Source organism: Sturnira hondurensis, unplaced genomic scaffold, assembly GCF_014824575.4.
Source record: "Sturnira hondurensis isolate 20B ecotype Veracruz unplaced genomic scaffold, ASM1482457v3 Scaffold0000167, whole genome shotgun sequence".
Taxonomy (NCBI): Eukaryota; Metazoa; Chordata; class Mammalia; order Chiroptera; family Phyllostomidae; genus Sturnira; species Sturnira hondurensis.
The window spans coordinates 7270058-7287565 of NW_028072798.1; the positions used below are offsets into that span (position 1 = coordinate 7270058).

At 50.7% G+C, this 17508-nt stretch overlaps 1 protein-coding gene across 2 annotated transcripts in view; it reads left to right on the forward strand.

Moving 5' to 3' along the window:
* MAP3K4 (mitogen-activated protein kinase kinase kinase 4) overlaps positions 1-17508 on the forward strand; it is an 88406-nt gene that overhangs the window by 61776 nt on the left and 9122 nt on the right. Inside the window, exons 10-20 of one of the 2 annotated variants that reach the window (XM_037059227.1) lie at positions 253-513; positions 1840-1989; positions 3939-4100; positions 4571-4704; positions 5185-5263; positions 5978-6044; positions 9657-9753; positions 10570-10662; positions 13566-13666; positions 14319-14399; positions 17060-17251. In XM_037059227.1, the coding sequence (XP_036915122.1) occupies positions 253-513; positions 1840-1989; positions 3939-4100; positions 4571-4704; positions 5185-5263; positions 5978-6044; positions 9657-9753; positions 10570-10662; positions 13566-13666; positions 14319-14399; positions 17060-17251 (1417 nt within the window). The remainder of the gene's footprint in view (positions 1-252; positions 514-1839; positions 1990-3938; positions 4101-4570; positions 4705-5184; positions 5264-5977; positions 6045-9656; positions 9754-10569; positions 10663-13565; positions 13667-14318; positions 14400-17059; positions 17252-17508) is intronic. The other variant, XM_037059287.1, reaches the window with a different exon arrangement.

A 17508-nucleotide genomic window follows, 5' to 3' on the forward strand; every position in this document is an offset into this window, starting at 1 on the left:
GCCTCCCCACCGGAGCGGCGTTTTCTCTGCTGCTACAGGTTGAGGAGCTAGTGGAGGCCCTTTCGGGCGGGGGAGCCGTGGGGTTCTCCTCCAGTCCCACGGACGGGACAGCTGCGGCCCCTCTGCGCTCTGGTTCAGTGCCTCCACCTCTTCTTCCCAGACCTGCTTGTCTTTTTCTTTTTTAAAAAAAATAGTGGTCCTGTAATTTATGACATTTCTTAATTCTGGATCTTGGCTCGTTTCTGTCCCCAGGTACAGATTCCTGGCCTGGAAAACCTGCAGCTCTTTGTTCCGGACACCCTTGCCGAGGAGAAGGGCATCCTGCTGCATTTGCTCAGCGCCGCCGCGGGGAAGGACTCCTCCAAGGACGATGTGCTGATCGATGCCTACCTGCTCCTCACCAAGCCCAGCGACCATGGGCGGGATGCAGAGGGTAGCTGGGCCACGTGGGAGGCCCCGCTGATCAAAGTTGTGCCTCAGGTGGAGACTGTCGACACCCTGAGAAGCATGCAGGTGTGCCCCCCTCCCAGGCCCCACCTGCCGCTCCTCCCTCCCTCACTGCTTCTTATGAGAGTTCTTCCTGGGAAGACGAATTCCTAGCAGCTCCCGAGTGGCGGGTTTAACTGCCATGGGCGTCTCAAGCACACACTTCCCCAAAACAGGCCTTGGCAGTGCAGCCGACAGTTTTGTATTTTGTAGCATTGCTTGTGCTAAACATTCCATCCAAGTCTGTAAGTGTGTTAAACTGTACTGGACTATTTGAAATACTTTATTTATCTTTTCTTAGTTCAGCCATGTCCTTTGGTCTGTTCACCCATGATCTCAAAGAAATGACCTTACTCGCTGAAACCGTAGTTCTAGTTCTCCAGGAACTCTGGTTTACTGGCCACTTAGTTTGCATTTGTGTAGTATAGTCTGTCACCTGCCTGCCTAGCAGAGTCCCCATAATTATGTGACTCACTAGGTAAAACCATTAGCAGCTTCCTCGTGTTCCGTGTTCAGCTAGGGGCAGTTTTAGCAAGTGCTCCTGGGCCCCTAAACCCAGCCCGACCGGGCGGAGCACCCAGCCCCTGACCCCCGAATGCAGGTGTGCTCTTCTTGGGTGCACCCCATCTTGGCAAGTGCGCTCAGTCCGCTTGGCCGTGTGAGCCAGTGTGTGGGGTTAGTGTGCGTTCAGCCTCCAACCCTTGCGGCTAATTGGCCCGAGCAAGCCCAGAGCGTTTCCGGTCAGTTACCCTGTCTCTGCCTTGCCAGCCATCCCCATGGTCACACCACATTGCCCCTTTTCCTGGACTGTCGCAGTGACCCTCCCCCCCTTAGTTTCCCTGCTTCAACTCGCACCTTCCTGCCCCGTACTTCTGCAGGTGTTTGTTTTGTTACTTCTAGAATGATCTTCCTAATACATACATCTGACCACATCACAGATCTGCTCAAACTACTAAAAGAATAAGAAGGATAAAGTCTGGTTTCTTACAGTTTCAGTCAAGGTCCCCAGCTCACCCCACTCTCACAGTTGCATGTGCCACCTACCGTGCTGTTCCCACACACGTACGCACACGGCTCCAGGCGGGCTGAGCTGCCTGGAGTGCTGGGGTAGTTCAGGGGCGTCATGTGGCTCTGTCCCTGGGACTTGTTGCCGCTGTGCTGAAGGTCCCAGACGTTGGTGCCCATTGCGGCGCGTTGCTCAGGGGAGCAGCCTGGCTGGACAGCAGCTGTCCTGGTTGGATGGCTGTCGGCCTGGCAACCCTGCGGTTGGCACTGCTTTCCAATGAGGTTGAACTCGAATGGGAAGGCTGTAACTGTGCCTGGTTTTAGCCCCCACGCTCGCTTTCCCTCCAGGTGGATAATCTTCTACTAGTCGTCCTCGAGTCTTCTAATCTCGTGATTCAGAGAAAAGCCTTCCAGCAGTCTGTTGAGGGGCTCGTGACGCTGCGTCAGGAGCAGACGTCCAGCCTGCCGGTCATTGCCAAAGCGCTGCAGCAGCTCAAGGTACTTCTTGTCGGCTCGGGCGCAGCTGGTTTGGTCTCGCTCGGAGGCCCTGCCGAGGAGCAGGCGTGCTGCGGTGCGATGCCATTCAGCTGTCCTCCCCCTACCTTCCTCTGCCCAAGACCATGTCTCCGAGTCTGAACCAGCGAGTTCCCGGGTCTTTCCTGGGGACCGTAGAGCCTCAGGGTTAGCAGGGGTGGCGATTTGAAGCTACCTGACTCATAGCGGTCCCATGGTCAGTTAGGAGAAAAGTTGACATTGGAATGTAGGTCTCTTCATTCCTAAGCCAACTTTTTATTCTTCGGCAGTATATTTACCGGAGGTACTCCAGTAGTATGTAGTCTGGAAGAAGATTTATTTTCTTCTTTCATGTAACAAACCCATCAGCCAAATGAACTGTGACAGAGCGCGCCTGTTGTAGGCAGGCACACGGGCCTCAGAGTTTGCAGCGGGCTGGGGCTGGGCCTTCATTTCTCGTGAGCTCCTGGGTTTGCCACTTTCTGGGTCCTGCTCCACATCCTGGGTCCTGCCCCATGTCCCAGTCTTGACCTCATCCGCATTGTCCCGAAGGCCGTTGGTCACGTCTTCCCAGTCACGGGAGGCTTGTCTTCTGCGGGAAGAAGCACTTCTCAGTTACGGGGAGTCCGATGGGCGTGGTTTTCTCCAGTCCCTCCGACTGCTCTTACCTACCAGCATCGCCTCTTTTAGACTGTCCTCCCCTCTAGTACCAGGGCAGGGGATCTCCTCATTTGGTGTGAATCAGGGAACTCTGGGGAGTGCAGAATGATAGGTCAGGTGTCAGGAGTGATGCTGGTCGTTCTCGAGTGTAAGGAATTTGTAGCCTAAGGACCTGAGTGGTCCCACGAGGTTGTAGGGAGGGGAGAGGTGAGAGACTCCTGGCAGCACCAGGACGAGCCAGCGGGGAAGCGTTCTGGCGCAGAGGGTTTCAGAAGCTGCTTGCTGGGAAGGGGCTCCCAGGGAAACGTGCAGGCGTTGGGGTCCATGGGCCGGGCCAGGGGAATGCTCGCTGAATGTCAGAGAGTCTGGTGGTCTTGCTGTGCACAGTGGAAAGTCGTGGGAGATGAGGCTGATACAGTCAGGTGGTGCGATCAGGCTGTGGAGAGATCTTAGATTTTACTCTCTGAGCCCTGGGGAGTTGCTGAAGATTTAGGGAGAGTGCTTTGGAATGATGTGTAAGGGGACCACCTGATGGAGACCATGTGTTCGAAGGGGCATGTTTGCCGGTGGGAGGAAAGGAGCCCAGTTTGGGGCTGTTGTCATATTGCTGAATGAGATGACAGAGCGGGAACCGTTGACATTTTGGGTCAGTAATTGTTTGCTTTGTGGAGCTGTCCTGTGTAGTGCAGGATGTCCAGCAGTATCCCTGGCCTCCACGTGGGAGGCGAGAATAGATGTGACCCTTCCTCCGGTTTTGACAACCAGAAGTACCAGTGTTCCCTGAGGGGTGGGTGGGGTCTAGTTGGGAACCCCAGAGCTAGGGTGGCAGGGGCTACGGAGGACAGGGCGAAATGGTCCTGTCGTGGAGCTCATTTAGAAATAAACCGTGAGTGCGCTTGCTGGGCGCGAAACCCTGATTGCCTTGGAGCAGCGCCCAGAGCAAGAGCTGCGGGCGGTCGGCATGTGAACTGTTGACGCTTGACGCCCCTCCCCCCGTCTGCTCTGAGACCATATTGCAACTAGGTGTTACCATTTGAAACGGGTTTTTCCCTCTTGCATTTCATAAGATGTTCAAGAATACCTAGTAAAAATGAAAGTGATACAATTGCTCTGTTTTGGGTCACTCCTTTGGAATAACCAAAATAACTGTGGCCAACAAATACTGTACTGGTTTATGTCTGTGTGGAGGATGATGAGAGAAACCTTCCTTTAAGACACGTAAGTGTTGCATGATTTGCTTCGTTTTGGATTAATTGTGGTTTGGGACTCTTTAGAATGATGCGCTAGAGCTTTGCAGCAGAATCAGTGATGCCATTGACCGAGTGGACCGCCTGTTCACTTCAGAGTTTGATGCCGAAGTCGACGAGGCTGAATCTGTCACGTTGCAGCAGTACCACCGAGAAGCCATGATTCAGGGGTACAACTTTGGGTTTGAGGTAGGTGCAGAGCAGGAGGAGACCACAGCACGACTTAGCAGTTGCCTTGTGAGTCATTACGGGAGTGTCTCGTGTGCAGAGCTGATTATTGGGTGTAATCACAGCTCAGCCAAGAATGTCATCCACGCCGCTGCCGAGGATCAGAGATGCCCATTGACTTTTAACTGTCGTGTCGCTGCCAGGCTTTCGCTTTGTGGTGGTAGCTGTCGACTTGCATTTGGAACCTCCTTTTAAGAGGTGTTGGATACCATAAAGGCGCATTGTTAATGTAAACCTGTGGGGCAGACGTTGGGGAAAGTCTGTTTGAAGACATTGTGTTCTAACTGTTTGTGCTGTTCCCAGAACATGTTTTTAATTGGATTTTGCTTTTTGTTTTTAGAAAAAAGTCATTTTAAACAGATGTAGCATTACAGTGTTTAAGGTATTTGTATAATAATTTTCTTAATTTTGACATACGTGAAATTTTATAGTATCATAAAGAAGTTGTTCGCCTGATGTCTGGAGTGTTTAGACAGAAGATTGGAGACAAATACATAAGCTTTGCCCGAAAGTGGATGAATTATGTTCTAACGAAGTGTGAGAGCGGGAGAGGCACCAGACCCCGGTAATGACCCAGTGGGTGACCTTCCTGAGATGTGTGGGGTGGGCAGGACTTCCATCTTATATTTGAAGGGTGGGGGGTGGGGTCTCTGAGCAGGTGACACAAAAAGGAGCATTTTGAAAACTTTTTGGTGGTCATTTTTTAAAAAATTTGTTCCCAGATGATTTATCTTCTAGGGAGTTCACATTCTCCCTGGATAGGTCTTTCTGATTGCTGACGTCCCCCCCCACGGAATTGAAGCCTGTTACCAGAGTGCAGGGAAACAGACTGGTAACCAGTCTCTTTGTCAACAAGCCATTTTTGTCTGTCTGTCCCAAAACATGCTATAGACACGCTCAATCCTAGGCATTTATAGAAAGACGATACATGTGTTCTGTCCTAGATAGTCAATTCCCAATTACATCACGTTTCAGGGCTGTACCGACTAAAACTGCTCTGACATTTTCCCGGTGGTTTTGTGATTGGTGAACTTCTTCATTACAGGTGGGCGACTCAAGGTTTTGACTTTCTGCAAGCCATTGAGCCTGCCTTCATTTCTGGTCTACCGGAAGATGACTTCCTGGTAGGAGTATTCTGAAGTTTTTTCCTTTAAAAAACAATCAGCTTGATGATTGTTCTTGATTGTGTGTTTTTATGCTTAATGGTAGTTTTAAAGTATTTTTTATATAATGTTCATATTGAGAACTGAGTTGTTAAAAAGCCCAGAGTCATCAAGAGCGTAGGAAGACACGCAGTGCTCTTTACGTGACCATGCGGGCATGCAGGTTGACGTCAGTGCCCGGCTGCACTGTGGCCAGGCCCCTCTGAAGCACCGGTCAGGGTCGCCATCATTAACTGCGGGCTCTGCGGCTGCTTTCTAGCACGTACTGAAGGTCAGGGGTGAGCTAGTTCACTTCACAGTGTGTCATTTGAGAGTGTGATATGAAATGTTAAATATAATCACTGTTACTTCAGTAAATTCCATCAGATCAAAAAGATGATGTTTGAAATGTGAGTGTGTTCGTTTTACCTCCAGACAGTGGAGGTGACGACAGGCACCCCTGCTGTGCACGTTGCGGAGTGTTGGGTGTGCTTCTGCTCTTGCTTACAAACCCAGAGTTGTGCAGTGTTTCAGATTACGTACAGTGTGTGTTTAGTTCCTACTCATGCCCATTTTATTTGAAAATACCGAGGGGTAGCACGTTCTTTTAAATACACTGAAAGATTCATTTGTGCTAGTCGTGTAATCGAGAGTGTTCTTTCTGTCTCCCCCTCTCCCGTCTGCTCTGGGTCCTAGAGTTTACAAGCTTTGATGAACGAGTGCATTGGCCACGTGATAGGAAAGCCGCACAGTCCCGTCACAGGTTTGTACCTTGGTAAGGTGGCAGTGCCAGCATTTCTGCCAGAGCCTGCAGGCATGGGAGAGCGCCTGTCCTTGTCGTCACCGTGGTTTACAGTGGTGTGGCGGTCCTTTAGAGTGTTCGGGGAAATGACAGTGACCGTTAGAGGAATGGGGTCTGTGCATACAGCGTTGTAACCTCCAGATCCAGGGAAAGGGGAAATGCTGGCCCAGGCCTTCCATGCTGCCAGCGAGGCTTTTTTTTTTTTCCTGCTTACCTGCACTCTCCTTCTCCCTACCTTGAAGCCTTTCCTTCCTTGAAGCCTTTCCTTTGGGGATGAAAGAGCTGTCTGTTGAGAAGCAAGGGCCCCCTGCCCCTCTCTCCCTTTCACAGAAGGTAAAGGTGTCCTTCTCCACCATTTTTCTAAGTGCCGTTCCCTACTAATGCAGTCAGTTCTTTTTTATGGAAAAAAGAAAGTCAAATTATCCTGCTTTAATATACTTGAATCACAGTTAGTCTGCAGTTTCACATTGCGTTGGCATTTTAAAATCATGCGTGTTTCAGGAAGAGGTTGTGTCTTACCTCAGTCTTCAGGCGGTAAGGAAAAGCAAAACATGTTCATGTGTAACAAGCACCCAAATTTGAAAAGTTAGAAATTTTGAACAGTTTGTTACACAAAATAAAGTAATTCATCAAGGGTAAATTAATTGAGCAGCAGATATATCTTAAAGGGTCGTTTCTAGCTCCAGAAAGTTGAGTAGACCTGGTTTTAATGTTTGTTTTTTTCCTCTTTAAAATCCACTGAGTTTATTTATCTTTCTCCAAAGCATCCATGAAATGACATTATCATTTGCAAAACTATTTTAACATTCCATATAAAACATGCTATCTTCTTACCAGATTTTTGATTAAACATATTCTTGTAAATGATTTTGTGATCTCTTAAAGTATTTCTCTGAGAATATATAACTAACAATTCATTAAAAATTAGTCTCTTAAAGTACTTTTACTTAGGGATAATTTTTATTATAGGAAATGGCAGTGTAGAAGAAGCATGTAAGAATGTAGAAAATGTACATGTAGGAAAGTTTTCACTGTAGAAAAATACTACAAAAGAAGAAAATTCTTACACTCCCACAGTCCTCAGGCACTCACTGCTCACACAGGGCCAATAATCGTTNCCAGATTTTCGATTAAACATATTCTTGTAAATGATTCTGTGATCTCTTAAAGTATTTCTCTGAGAATATATAACTAACAATTCATTAAAAATTAGTCTCTTAAAGTACTTTTACTTAGGGATAATTTTTATTATAGGAAATGGCAGTGTAGAAGAAGCATGTAAGAATGTAGAAAATGTACATGTAGGAAAGTTTTCACTGTAGAAAAATACTACAAAAGAAGAAAATTCTTACACTCCCACAGTCCTCAGGCACTCACTGCTCACACAGGGCCAATAATCGTTCGCTCTGCCTCTCTCCAAACTGCCAGTGGGACAGTGGGCTCCCTAGGTTCAAGGCCTGTCCTCTGTCCTTGTAGTCACTGTGGAGTGGTGGGGACAGCCCTGCATTGAGAGCCAGAGTGCCTGGCCACCCAGTGACCTGGGGCTGCTCACTGAGCACCTGTGAGCCTCCCCTTTTAGTGCTGAAAACTGAGTACCAGTGAGGGCGCAGCGAGAGGGCTCCCTGGGGGGCGGGAGCGCTCTCTCCAGGTAGGGGTCATCAGGGGTCACCGGCAGGACCAGGTTCTGTTGGAAGGGCAGGAGGTGAAAGTGCGAGCTGGTCAGCGGTCAATTTTGTCCTCGCTGCCCTTGCCTGTGCCCTCTGCTCTGCCCCTGCTGCTGATGATAACAGCCTGCCGAGTGGGCTCCCCCTGTTCTGGACGCTCTAGGGTTTAGTGACAGATGCTCCGCCCCCCTTTCTGCTCACATTGTCACACAGCCCTTGGAGGGTTGCGTTCCTGCTGTTACTGCGTAAAACTGGGATCGCGTTGAATATCCATCTCTTGCTTGTCTTACCTGACAGTTGTGGGTCCCTCCGGGCCACCAGGCGTGGCTGCCTTGTGTCCACGGTGCGGAGGCGGGGCACAGTTCTTTCTGCCACCTCCTTGTGGACATTCGTTCTGTTCGTTTTTTCCCTGAAAAACGTCTCTTTAGTAAATATTCACCACTAGGGAATATCTTGGGTTTATTGGCCGTTTGCATTTTCAGTTTCCTTTGGTGTGGCATCCCACTTTCGCAGCAGTTAGATGTACATACTCTGAAGTGTTTTGTTTCATCTGTGAATAATGTTAAACTTGTGTGCTTGTATTTTAACAGAATGTCTTACCCTCATGGGAAAATTTTGTAGAATTTTTGATTCAGTAGTTTCCAGTGTGTCTGCTGAATTAAAGATATCACCATCTGCACCAAATTATATTTGTTGCCTTTTTTCTTTTTACCTTTGTTATTATTGGATTTATTTCCTTTATTAGTGTAGTGGTTGAGGTAATGAGCCAGGGATGAAGATTTGCTAAATTTAAAAAAATAATTGCTTCATTTTTTGCAAGTTTTCCCTTCAGATTGCTCCATTTTGGGGTTCTCTGTCTTTGTCGTGTTGTAATGTTATTAAAAACAAATAAAGCCCTGACTGGTGTAGTTCAGTGGGTTAAGCGCGGGCCTGCGAACCAGAGGATCGTGGTTCGATTCCCAGTCAGGGCACATGCCTGGGTTGCAGGCCGGTTCCCAGCAGGGGACACACGAGAGGCAACCAAACATTGATATTTCTCTCCCCCCTCCCCTTCTTCTCTAAAGATAAATAAATAAAATCTTAAAAAAACAACAACAAAAAAACATGATGAAGGAAATATTTCCAGTTTGAATACAATTTTAAAAATGAAACATGTAGACTAAAATTGTTATTATAGGAAGAGAAAAATAGGACATTTAAGAAAACTAAGGAGGGAAAAACAAAGTTGAAAACAAGAAGATGCCATGTCAGAGAGAAACGGAAGGTGACAAGTGTCCATTACTGGTCACGCTTAGTTGTTGGAAAGTACCATTGTCACTAGTTTGGTAACTAATGAGGTCACTGTTTACAGTTTTGTCTTAAATTTTATCCATATTTACCTTCTACCTGTTTAAAAGAAGAGAGGATGAAAACGTGTTCTGAAAAAAAAAATAGCCAGTCCACACTGTGCCCCGTCCTCCTGGTTTGGTTTAAAGGAACGGAGTAGAAGTTGTCACTCAGGAAAGGGACAGCGGGCCCTCCCCAGCCCAGGGCCTGCGACTGTCCGCCCCTGCTCCTGCCCGGACTCTGTGCTGGTGTAGATACGCCGCCACGCCACCTCTGTCTCAGAGATGGCCGAGTCGTGGGCTGTCCCCAAAAGGGGTCCTGCCATTTGTTCTGTGCACGTTGTGTGCGTTTCATCCTGGGACTCAAAAAGTTGGTTTTGACGGGGAAGAGTTTGAATGTGCAGCCATAACTGAAAGGTGACTTTAACATGGTGTTTGTATGTGTCGTATGATTTTCTTATGGAAAAGGCTTATTTTGGTCACTGGCAGCACCAAGTCACGTCATGTTTTTATTTAATCGCCTGGTTTGGCTGTTTCCTAGTGACCCTTTAACAAGTTGAATTTGTTGCCATTTTCACTGACAGCGATCCATCGGAACAGCCCCCGCCCTGTGAAGGTGCCGCGATGCCACAGCGACCCTCCCAACCCCCATCTCATTATCCCAGCTCCAGAGGGATTCAGGTATTTGGTGCTCACCTGTCATTGGCGCTGGGGACCCCTCTGGTGTGCATGCTGAACCTCGGAGCCTGCTGGGCGCTTGCTGTGACAACTGCTTTTTCGTGCCCTTATTCACACGTTGTGTAAAAGCTCGTATCTGCGTTATCTTGAAGACAAACCACAGTGCCTTAAATTGTGCAAAAAAAAAAAAAAAAAAAGGCATGCTCCTCTAAAACAGACTGGTCCCTTTCAAGATAACTTCGTTTCTCAGCTTATTTATTACCTCAAGCTACTAAATGCTTTCCAGCCTTGGAATACTTCTTTTTCTCTCTTTGAAAAATGACCTCAGAGAAGCACATACAGGTGTGCGGAGCATAATGAGCATTTGAAAAACAATACTGAACACCAATTTAAAAGCGGCAAAGACTAGGAAGACCTTTCCAGTCTTTCTTGACGCCTGCGTGTGCGTGTGACCTCGAGTCAGCTCACAAGAGTGAGTGCCGCGCTCTGCTGCATTTGAAATACGGACCCTGAATGTGGTGGCATTTCTGCGTCGTACTGTAGGGAGCGCCTTCTCTCCCCTGGATCGTCACTTTGTAAAGGTCACTTTTACTCAGCAGTATTTGCTAGGAAAGACCACATCTATTTTTGAAATACAGTTTGAAATTAGGTGGTTTTTTAAAGTAAATTTTCAAACCTAGACCTGAATCTCAACGATCAGTTTACATTTCGTGTTGTAAGATACTTTTCCCTCACCCTATTTTATTTTTCACTGAAAACCATGTGCGAGTCTGTCCTCGTCTGTCACCTGTGTTCCTGAAGCTTTTCTTCTCGCCTTAGCACTCGGAGCGTGCCTTCAGATGCGCGGAGCCACGGCCCCTCCGGCGGCGACTCTGTGCCACCCAAACCCACCAGCAGTGCCCATGATGCCAGGTAGCCTCACTCCGCCAGTGTCCTGCTCCTTGCCCCTCGTGTGCACTTCCGCAGTGACCTCGGCTCTGGGTGTGTCCCAGGATATGGCGGCAGGGTTTCTTCCCCGTGGTGCACAGCCCCTCCTCGGCTCTAGGACCGGCCAGCAAAGTAGATAATCTGCCTGATTTGAATACTTCTTTGAAGCTGATAGAACCAACATGACCTAGGCCTCTGCCAACAACAAACATCTAGGGAGAGTGTCCGGGGAGGGCTGGGCCCCAGCGGGGACCTCGGGAAGCGTGGTAGACAGTGCCTTTCCCAAGGTTCCCAGGCGGCTCCTGGGCAGTGCCGTCAGGACTATCGTTTTTCTAACCAGGCGAGCTGAGTCCGGCCAGTGCTGATTAGAAGGAGTTTGTACAGTGGAAAGCAAGCTCCTGGGGCTCGTGTCTCACAGAGAGCAGGTCGCAACCAGAGAGAGCCTCGGGGCCTTCCAGGAAGCCTGCTGTGTTCCTAGGGGGTTCTGGGTTCCCCCCCCTTTTGCCGGGAGATTTCATCTAGGTCTCCTACGTCTGATCTCAGGGACATCTGATCGCTTTTAATTCCACCCCCATCTGGCAGAGGGTCTCTGTGCCTAACCCCCAGGCAGGGTGGTGACGGGGTCAAGCAGAAGTTCTGGTGGGGGCCTGGTCGGGACAGACAGCAGTGTGGTGTTGGCAGAAGGTGACGCAGAGCTCCAGAATATAAAACTGACTAAACTGCCTTCACACTTTATACAGTCTAAAATGTCTGCAGACATTTCCATTTTTTATTCATTAAAATAACTAATATTCCTCGTTCTTGGTGATAAATGTCTGTAGTCTAAAAAATACCAGTTATTTTACAGCTTAAGCATTCAACTAAAAAAAAATAAGTTAACTTTGAAGAAATTTCTCATTTACCCTCTTCACTTTTATGTTTAGAGCATGTTTTGGCCAGTGATCCCACATGCTTCCATGTTCTCGTGGGCTTACTGAACCTGCCATGCAGAGAGAGAGGAGTGACCTCCGTGACATGCCATCTAGCTGAGGGGCGCACGCTCGGGGACTGTGGCGCCTGCCACTTGCGAGTCCACACGGGGTTTCCCCAGAGCCAGGACAGGGAGGGCCATCGCAGGTTTCGAAGGCCCGTGAGCTGTGGCCTCGGGCATGTGTGCAGGCGGCAGTGTGAGACAGGAAGCAAGTGTTTCTGTCTGGAAGCGAAGCGCCTGTCATGCCTTCAGTCTGGGGCCTTGCCTAGCAGGCTTCCAGCATCTCGTGCATCTGAGACGTAGATAAAGCAGCAGTGCCACGTGGAGCCGTGCCTGGCCTGCGGTTGAGTCCCGCTCCTGCATTCAAGCCTCGGATGGGCTCCGTTCACTGTGTCTCAGCCCCCTTCCTGGGCGCCTGTGTGGTGGGCCTGGGAAGACCGTGTGGCCCCGGTTGGTGACTGTGCTGGGAGGACGCGGGGCGATACCTGCGCCACCACACTGGGTCTGCGCGGCCCCTGCCTGCCTTACAGATACAGCCTTGGTGGGATTGCGCTTTGCCCCACCGCAGCCTGTAAATAGCTCCATTTGATTTGCTTCAACTTAGGGAGCTTCAGTTACCTTATTGTTTATGAAATCTTTTTGGCAACGTTCTGCTTGCTGGAGCTGGCTTTATTGGTTGGCGAGAGCTGATTGTTAATTCTTTAGGAATTTTGCAAGCCAGTTGTTAACACCACAGAAATTGTCAAACTCAACAACCGTCTTGCACCCGCCCCCCAAAAGTAGTTACTGAACACTCACCAGCACATGACTTCATTTAGAATGTTGTCTCTCGCCTTTCACGCTGGCAGAGATCTCGGAGGATGTGGGCTCACTTTGTCTCTGGGAAGGAGAGGAAGCAGAGGCGTCAGGTGACCCCTCCGTAGGCCCCCGTCTTCCCCAGGGCTTAGGAGCAGGTGTGTTTCTTCACGTTGGCATCAGGGGCTTTTCCACGAAATGGTGCCTTTGCTGACACAGTGGTGGAGAATGTGCCCTGTCTCAGTCTTAGCAACCAGTGTCCTAGCGTTGGGAGTCAGGGAAGTCAGGAGCACTGCATGCTCCGTAGCCTGTCCGTTCCTGAGACCAAGGTGCCCCAGCCCTGCTCCGTGTGGAGCCGGAAAGAGCATAAATGCTACCATACTTCACATGTCATTCCTTCGGAAACCTCATACCAAACTTGTCTGTCACCTAATGCCATATGCATTTTGGATGATTTGCTCCCTTACTTAATGTTGGTCTTGCTCTTTATGGATCATTCTGGATTGCCGAACAGTTGACTTTGAACTTTTATTCTGGAAAAGCAGCAAATGAACTTGTCCTCTACATGTTAAGCTTCCTGCTCTTCTGCACTTTGCTTGGCTACTGCTTGAGAAGCTGTGAGGTCTTCCCTTCTGTTTTCTTATCAAGAGACTTGAAATCTTTCGAGTCATGTAGTGATTTCAGCACCCCAAGATTTAAGTATGTAGTATAATTTGATGGTAATTTTAAATATTAACCAGATTTGGCTGTTTTTCTCCACCCTGGGCTGAAGTTACGGGACTCCCCACACACGCCAGCACTTCCATAAGTACAGTTGGGTTTTTGTTTTTGTTTTTAACATAAAACAGTGTGTTACGCAGTCAGGTTTTCATGGGTTGGCTGTGGGGGGGGGGGGGCAAAAACATAGCTCTCTTCCTGAACTCCAGGGGAGGGTCTCTCAGAAGCAGCCCTGTTTATTTTGAGTAGATAAGTCTCTGTTTGGGGCTGTCCTTCGTGCTGTCCTCTACCCACTGGGGGCCAGCTGTCCCCAGGGACCCTTCTCACCCTCAGAGGAGAGCCTCACAGACCTGTCATCCTGAGCCCCACTGAACTGATAGCTCCGTTTCTACAAATGTCCAAACAGGGGTTCCAGTGTTCCTGAGAACGACCGGCTGGCTTCCATTGCAGCCGAATTGCAGTTTCGGTCCCTGAGCCGCCACTCCAGCCCCACAGAGGAGCGAGACGGTGAGTGGTGCGGTGGCTCCTGTGTCCTCGCCGGCCTCATCACCAGCCCCCGTCTACCAGGCCCTTTTGTGAACGACTCGTAAAGGACGGGCGGGCGGGCCCATCGGCTCTTTGTGCAGATGTCTCTTACCTGTGTTTGGTTCCCTAGACCCCCTTTGTTTCTTTGGAAAAACCATGACTCATGATATTTTAGTGACCAAGCATTCTTATGCACTTCAAAAACACAAAATTGACTCTGTCTGTGGACGCTCTGCTGTGTTCTCGTCATTACGCAGGCCAGAGCATCTCTGCCCAGGGTGCGTGGTGGCTCGTGCTGTGTCACCACCAGTCCCCAGATCGTCCTGTCTCTGCTCCGTAGTGTGTCGTTTGGTACCTGTGGAAGTTTTTTTGTGATTAGAATTCTGTTAGCCCACAAACACCTTAGTTTGGTGCAATATTCTAGAATTGGTTGGCGAGACAACGTCTTACACTCAGGTCAAACTATAGTCAGTGAGCAGAAAGGACAGGCTGGTGGTAACTCGCTGTGGCCACTCACTGGCTCAATTTTGCTCTTAACTGAATGAGCATGTTTGTTTTGGTAGCAGTAACATGTATGAAAAACACAGCACTTTTTTTTAGTAGCAGTAACACGTATGAAAAACACTTTGTACAGAACCAGCGTTTCCAAAGGGTGATACCGGTGGGTCAGCTCGAAGAAGCTGGGAGCTGCGGACGCTCATCAGCCAGACGAAAGGTAAGAGAGTGCGCCGGACCCGAGACGTCTGGGCATGAGGGGGGTCAGAGAAGGCACGCTCCCGCTGTGGGGGTCTGAGCCCCCCGCCAGCTGTCCTTGCTGTCTCTCGCGCATCTGACCGCACTCTCTGAGTAGGCCACGTCCACGTGTGTTTCCTGTGCTTGTCAACAAATCACAAGCCCCTGTGGGTCAGGAGCATGTTTTACTCATTTGTGTTTTTTAAGTGCTGAGACCTAATTTTCTGTGTCACCTTGGGTAGCACCTTTAGCATAGTTCTTTTTACACAGTGGGAATATATTTATAATATGAAGAACTTCATTTTGGGGGCTAAGAAGTTGAGAGAGAGCATTTATCTTACGAAGGAGGTAATCAGTCACCGTTCACCAGAAGAGTAACCAGCAGAAAAAGCCCCGGACCTACAGAATGCTTCCGCGCACTTGTCACCATGGCATCCCGATGGGTGGGCGGAGTAGATAGACCTCGCTCTCTGTTCTCGAGTGATGCAGAGTTTCTGAGAGGACAGGTGGTTTGGCCATGGCGGCGAGTGACAGGGACTAGAGCATCCTGTGCTGTGTGCCAGGCCAGTCCTCTTCCCACCATCACTCCCCTGAGAGATGTGTGTGATGGGTCAGAGGAATAGTTGTCCACCATGGCCAGAGCGGTCAGGAGGGATGTCCAGGAGGCCTAAGCTGGCCCTGGAAGGAATGACAGAAGGAGGGACCCAGGGAGGCCCAGGGACTAAAGCCTGGCCCGGCCCGAGTGGGTCAGAGTGCGGTGTCAGCGGGGTGAGGTTGAACAGGTGTGGGGAGGCCTGATCTCTGCAGGTCGTCAGTGACCGGCCAAGTGGTGGGCGTCTTCCTGCGGGGGTGGCGTCCTCTGAAGCCTCGCAAGCAGTTGGTGTGTCCTGGGCACAGGGAGGTGGGTGAGGGGCACAGATGGGCGCACCTGCGTGCCTGAATGGAGGGGCAAAGGAGGTCAGTGGAAGAAGCGCAGCTGTGCGGTGGGAGGTGGTGAGATCGCGGGCTGAGGCTGGATTCAAAGGAGGGACACAAGCAGGAGGCGACTGCGATGCAGCTGTGGCCAGGCCTGGCAGGAGGCTGCGTGTCGAGGGCTTGGGCCAGGTGAGCGTGGTGGCTTGAGCCTGGGTGACGGGACAGAGGCTCTCTGTAGTGGCTACGTGACCGATGGTTCCCATGGAGAGCAGGTCTTTGTGCTGATTTTTGACACACAAACTTGATGGTCAAGTGAACTTGGAAACTGTTGGGAGGGTTCCCGTTCCCATTGAACAGGAGACTGAGAAATCTCCAGGCATTTTTACTGTTGGGAAGGAAAAGCCTTTCCCAGGGATACGCGACGGGGGGTCCGCCACGGTCAGCGCTGAGTGAGGCTGGTGTGTCGGTGCCGGAGACCAGGGAAACCTGTTTCCTTTAAAACTAGGAGTCCCTGGCTTTAAGAACTGATTGTACTAAGAAACTGTCGTTGAAACGTTATAAATGCCTAGGAAATTCTCAGCCCAGTTGTCCCGGCCCTCAGTGACCTTTGTCTGCCAGGAATTGCAGGCTCCGAGGTGGGTCTTTTGGAGTCGCCCCACGGAGCGCGGGGGGGAGACGAGTCGAAAGCCGTCCTTGCCACGTTACGGGCTGTGACCCTAGCGGGGTGTCGGTCGGCATTAAAAACGGCAGCACGGAGTCTGAGGCAGGTGGTGAAGCGTCCTGTTTCACAGAACGGCCGCTCGATGCTCCCCACGGGCGAGTCACGGTCAAGTTACTGGGGAAGTGGGGGTGTGGAGCCGGACAGGAAAGTGAGGAGTGGTGGTCACGGCGGGAGAACTCCGCTGAGTCCTCCTGAGTCCCGGACAGTGGGCCAAGCGCTGTACTGGGACGTGCGTGGTTTCATTCAGGTGTCCCAGTAGCCCCGGGAAGTAGGTGTTACTTCCTTCACGTTACACGTTGGGAAGTTGGCATCTAGAGAAGTCAGCCGACCTGCCCGCCGTCCAGCACCGAGGACGTGGTGGGGCCTCTGGCGCCAGAGCTCTTGCCCCGTGTCGCCTGCCCCTGAGGGAAGGCTTACTGGGAGAGGTGCCGTGCTTCTGCGGGGCTGCCATATGGCGGGCTGGCCTCACCAGCCCCGGGTGGGGAACCCGTGTTTTAGGCAAAGGGGAGTGTGGACAAAGGCCTGGAGGTGCGAACCGGTGCGGCGTGCCCTCTGAGAGCCTTCGTAGTGTGACTGGCTCAGAGCCCCCGGCAGGGGAAGACGAGGGGAGCAGCTTCGTCAAAGTGACCTGGGAAAGGTGACCGGGGTCCCGTTGGGCAGGACCTCGCGTCCCATAGGAAGGAAGGGCTTTGGAGGTCCCAGGATCAGATTTTGGTGAGAGAGCCCCGGGCAGTGCGAGGGGACTGGAGAGAGGAGAGGCTGGGTGGCCAGGTCGGCGCAGCGGCCTGACCGCAGCAGCCTCGGGGGAGGGAGCCGTGGAGCCCGCCCGCCCTCCCGGCCCCTGTGCGGTGGGAGGCGCACTCCAGGGCCGTAGGCGGTGGTGGCGCATCGCGCAGACTGTGCGAGCTTCGCTGGGGGCAGTGCCTCGGCTGCTCTGTCGTCGTCTGCTGGAAGTTGGCCCGCTGACCGTTGTCGGGACGGGACCGAGTTCGCCACTCTCCCCGCAGATTCCTCTTCGAGACAAGGGCCCATGGAGGCCGTCCAGAAGTCAGTCCGGCTCTTCGAGGAAAAGCGGTATCGGGAAATGAGGAGGAAGAACATCATCGGCCAGGTGTGCGACACCCCCAAATCTTACGACAACGTCATGCACGTTGGCCTGAGGAAGGTGACCTTCAAGTGGCAAAGAGGAAATAAGATTGGTAAGGAAGTGAAGGAACGTGTGACAAAGGTCATCTCTGTTAGAAACAGCAAGGGTTACACCCACTTAGGTTGAAAGTGGGATTGTTTGTTGGCCTTTTCTTGGAAACGTGTGGCAGAGCCCTCATCTCTTACAGAGGGGTCAGGGGGGTTGCTGTTGTCATTTGCTTCATTTGTAAAATGTGTTCTGAGGGCGAACAGAAGGAGGGTTTAGAAGGAGATTTTTAAATGGTTCGTTGAGTTGAATAGTTTTACTTGA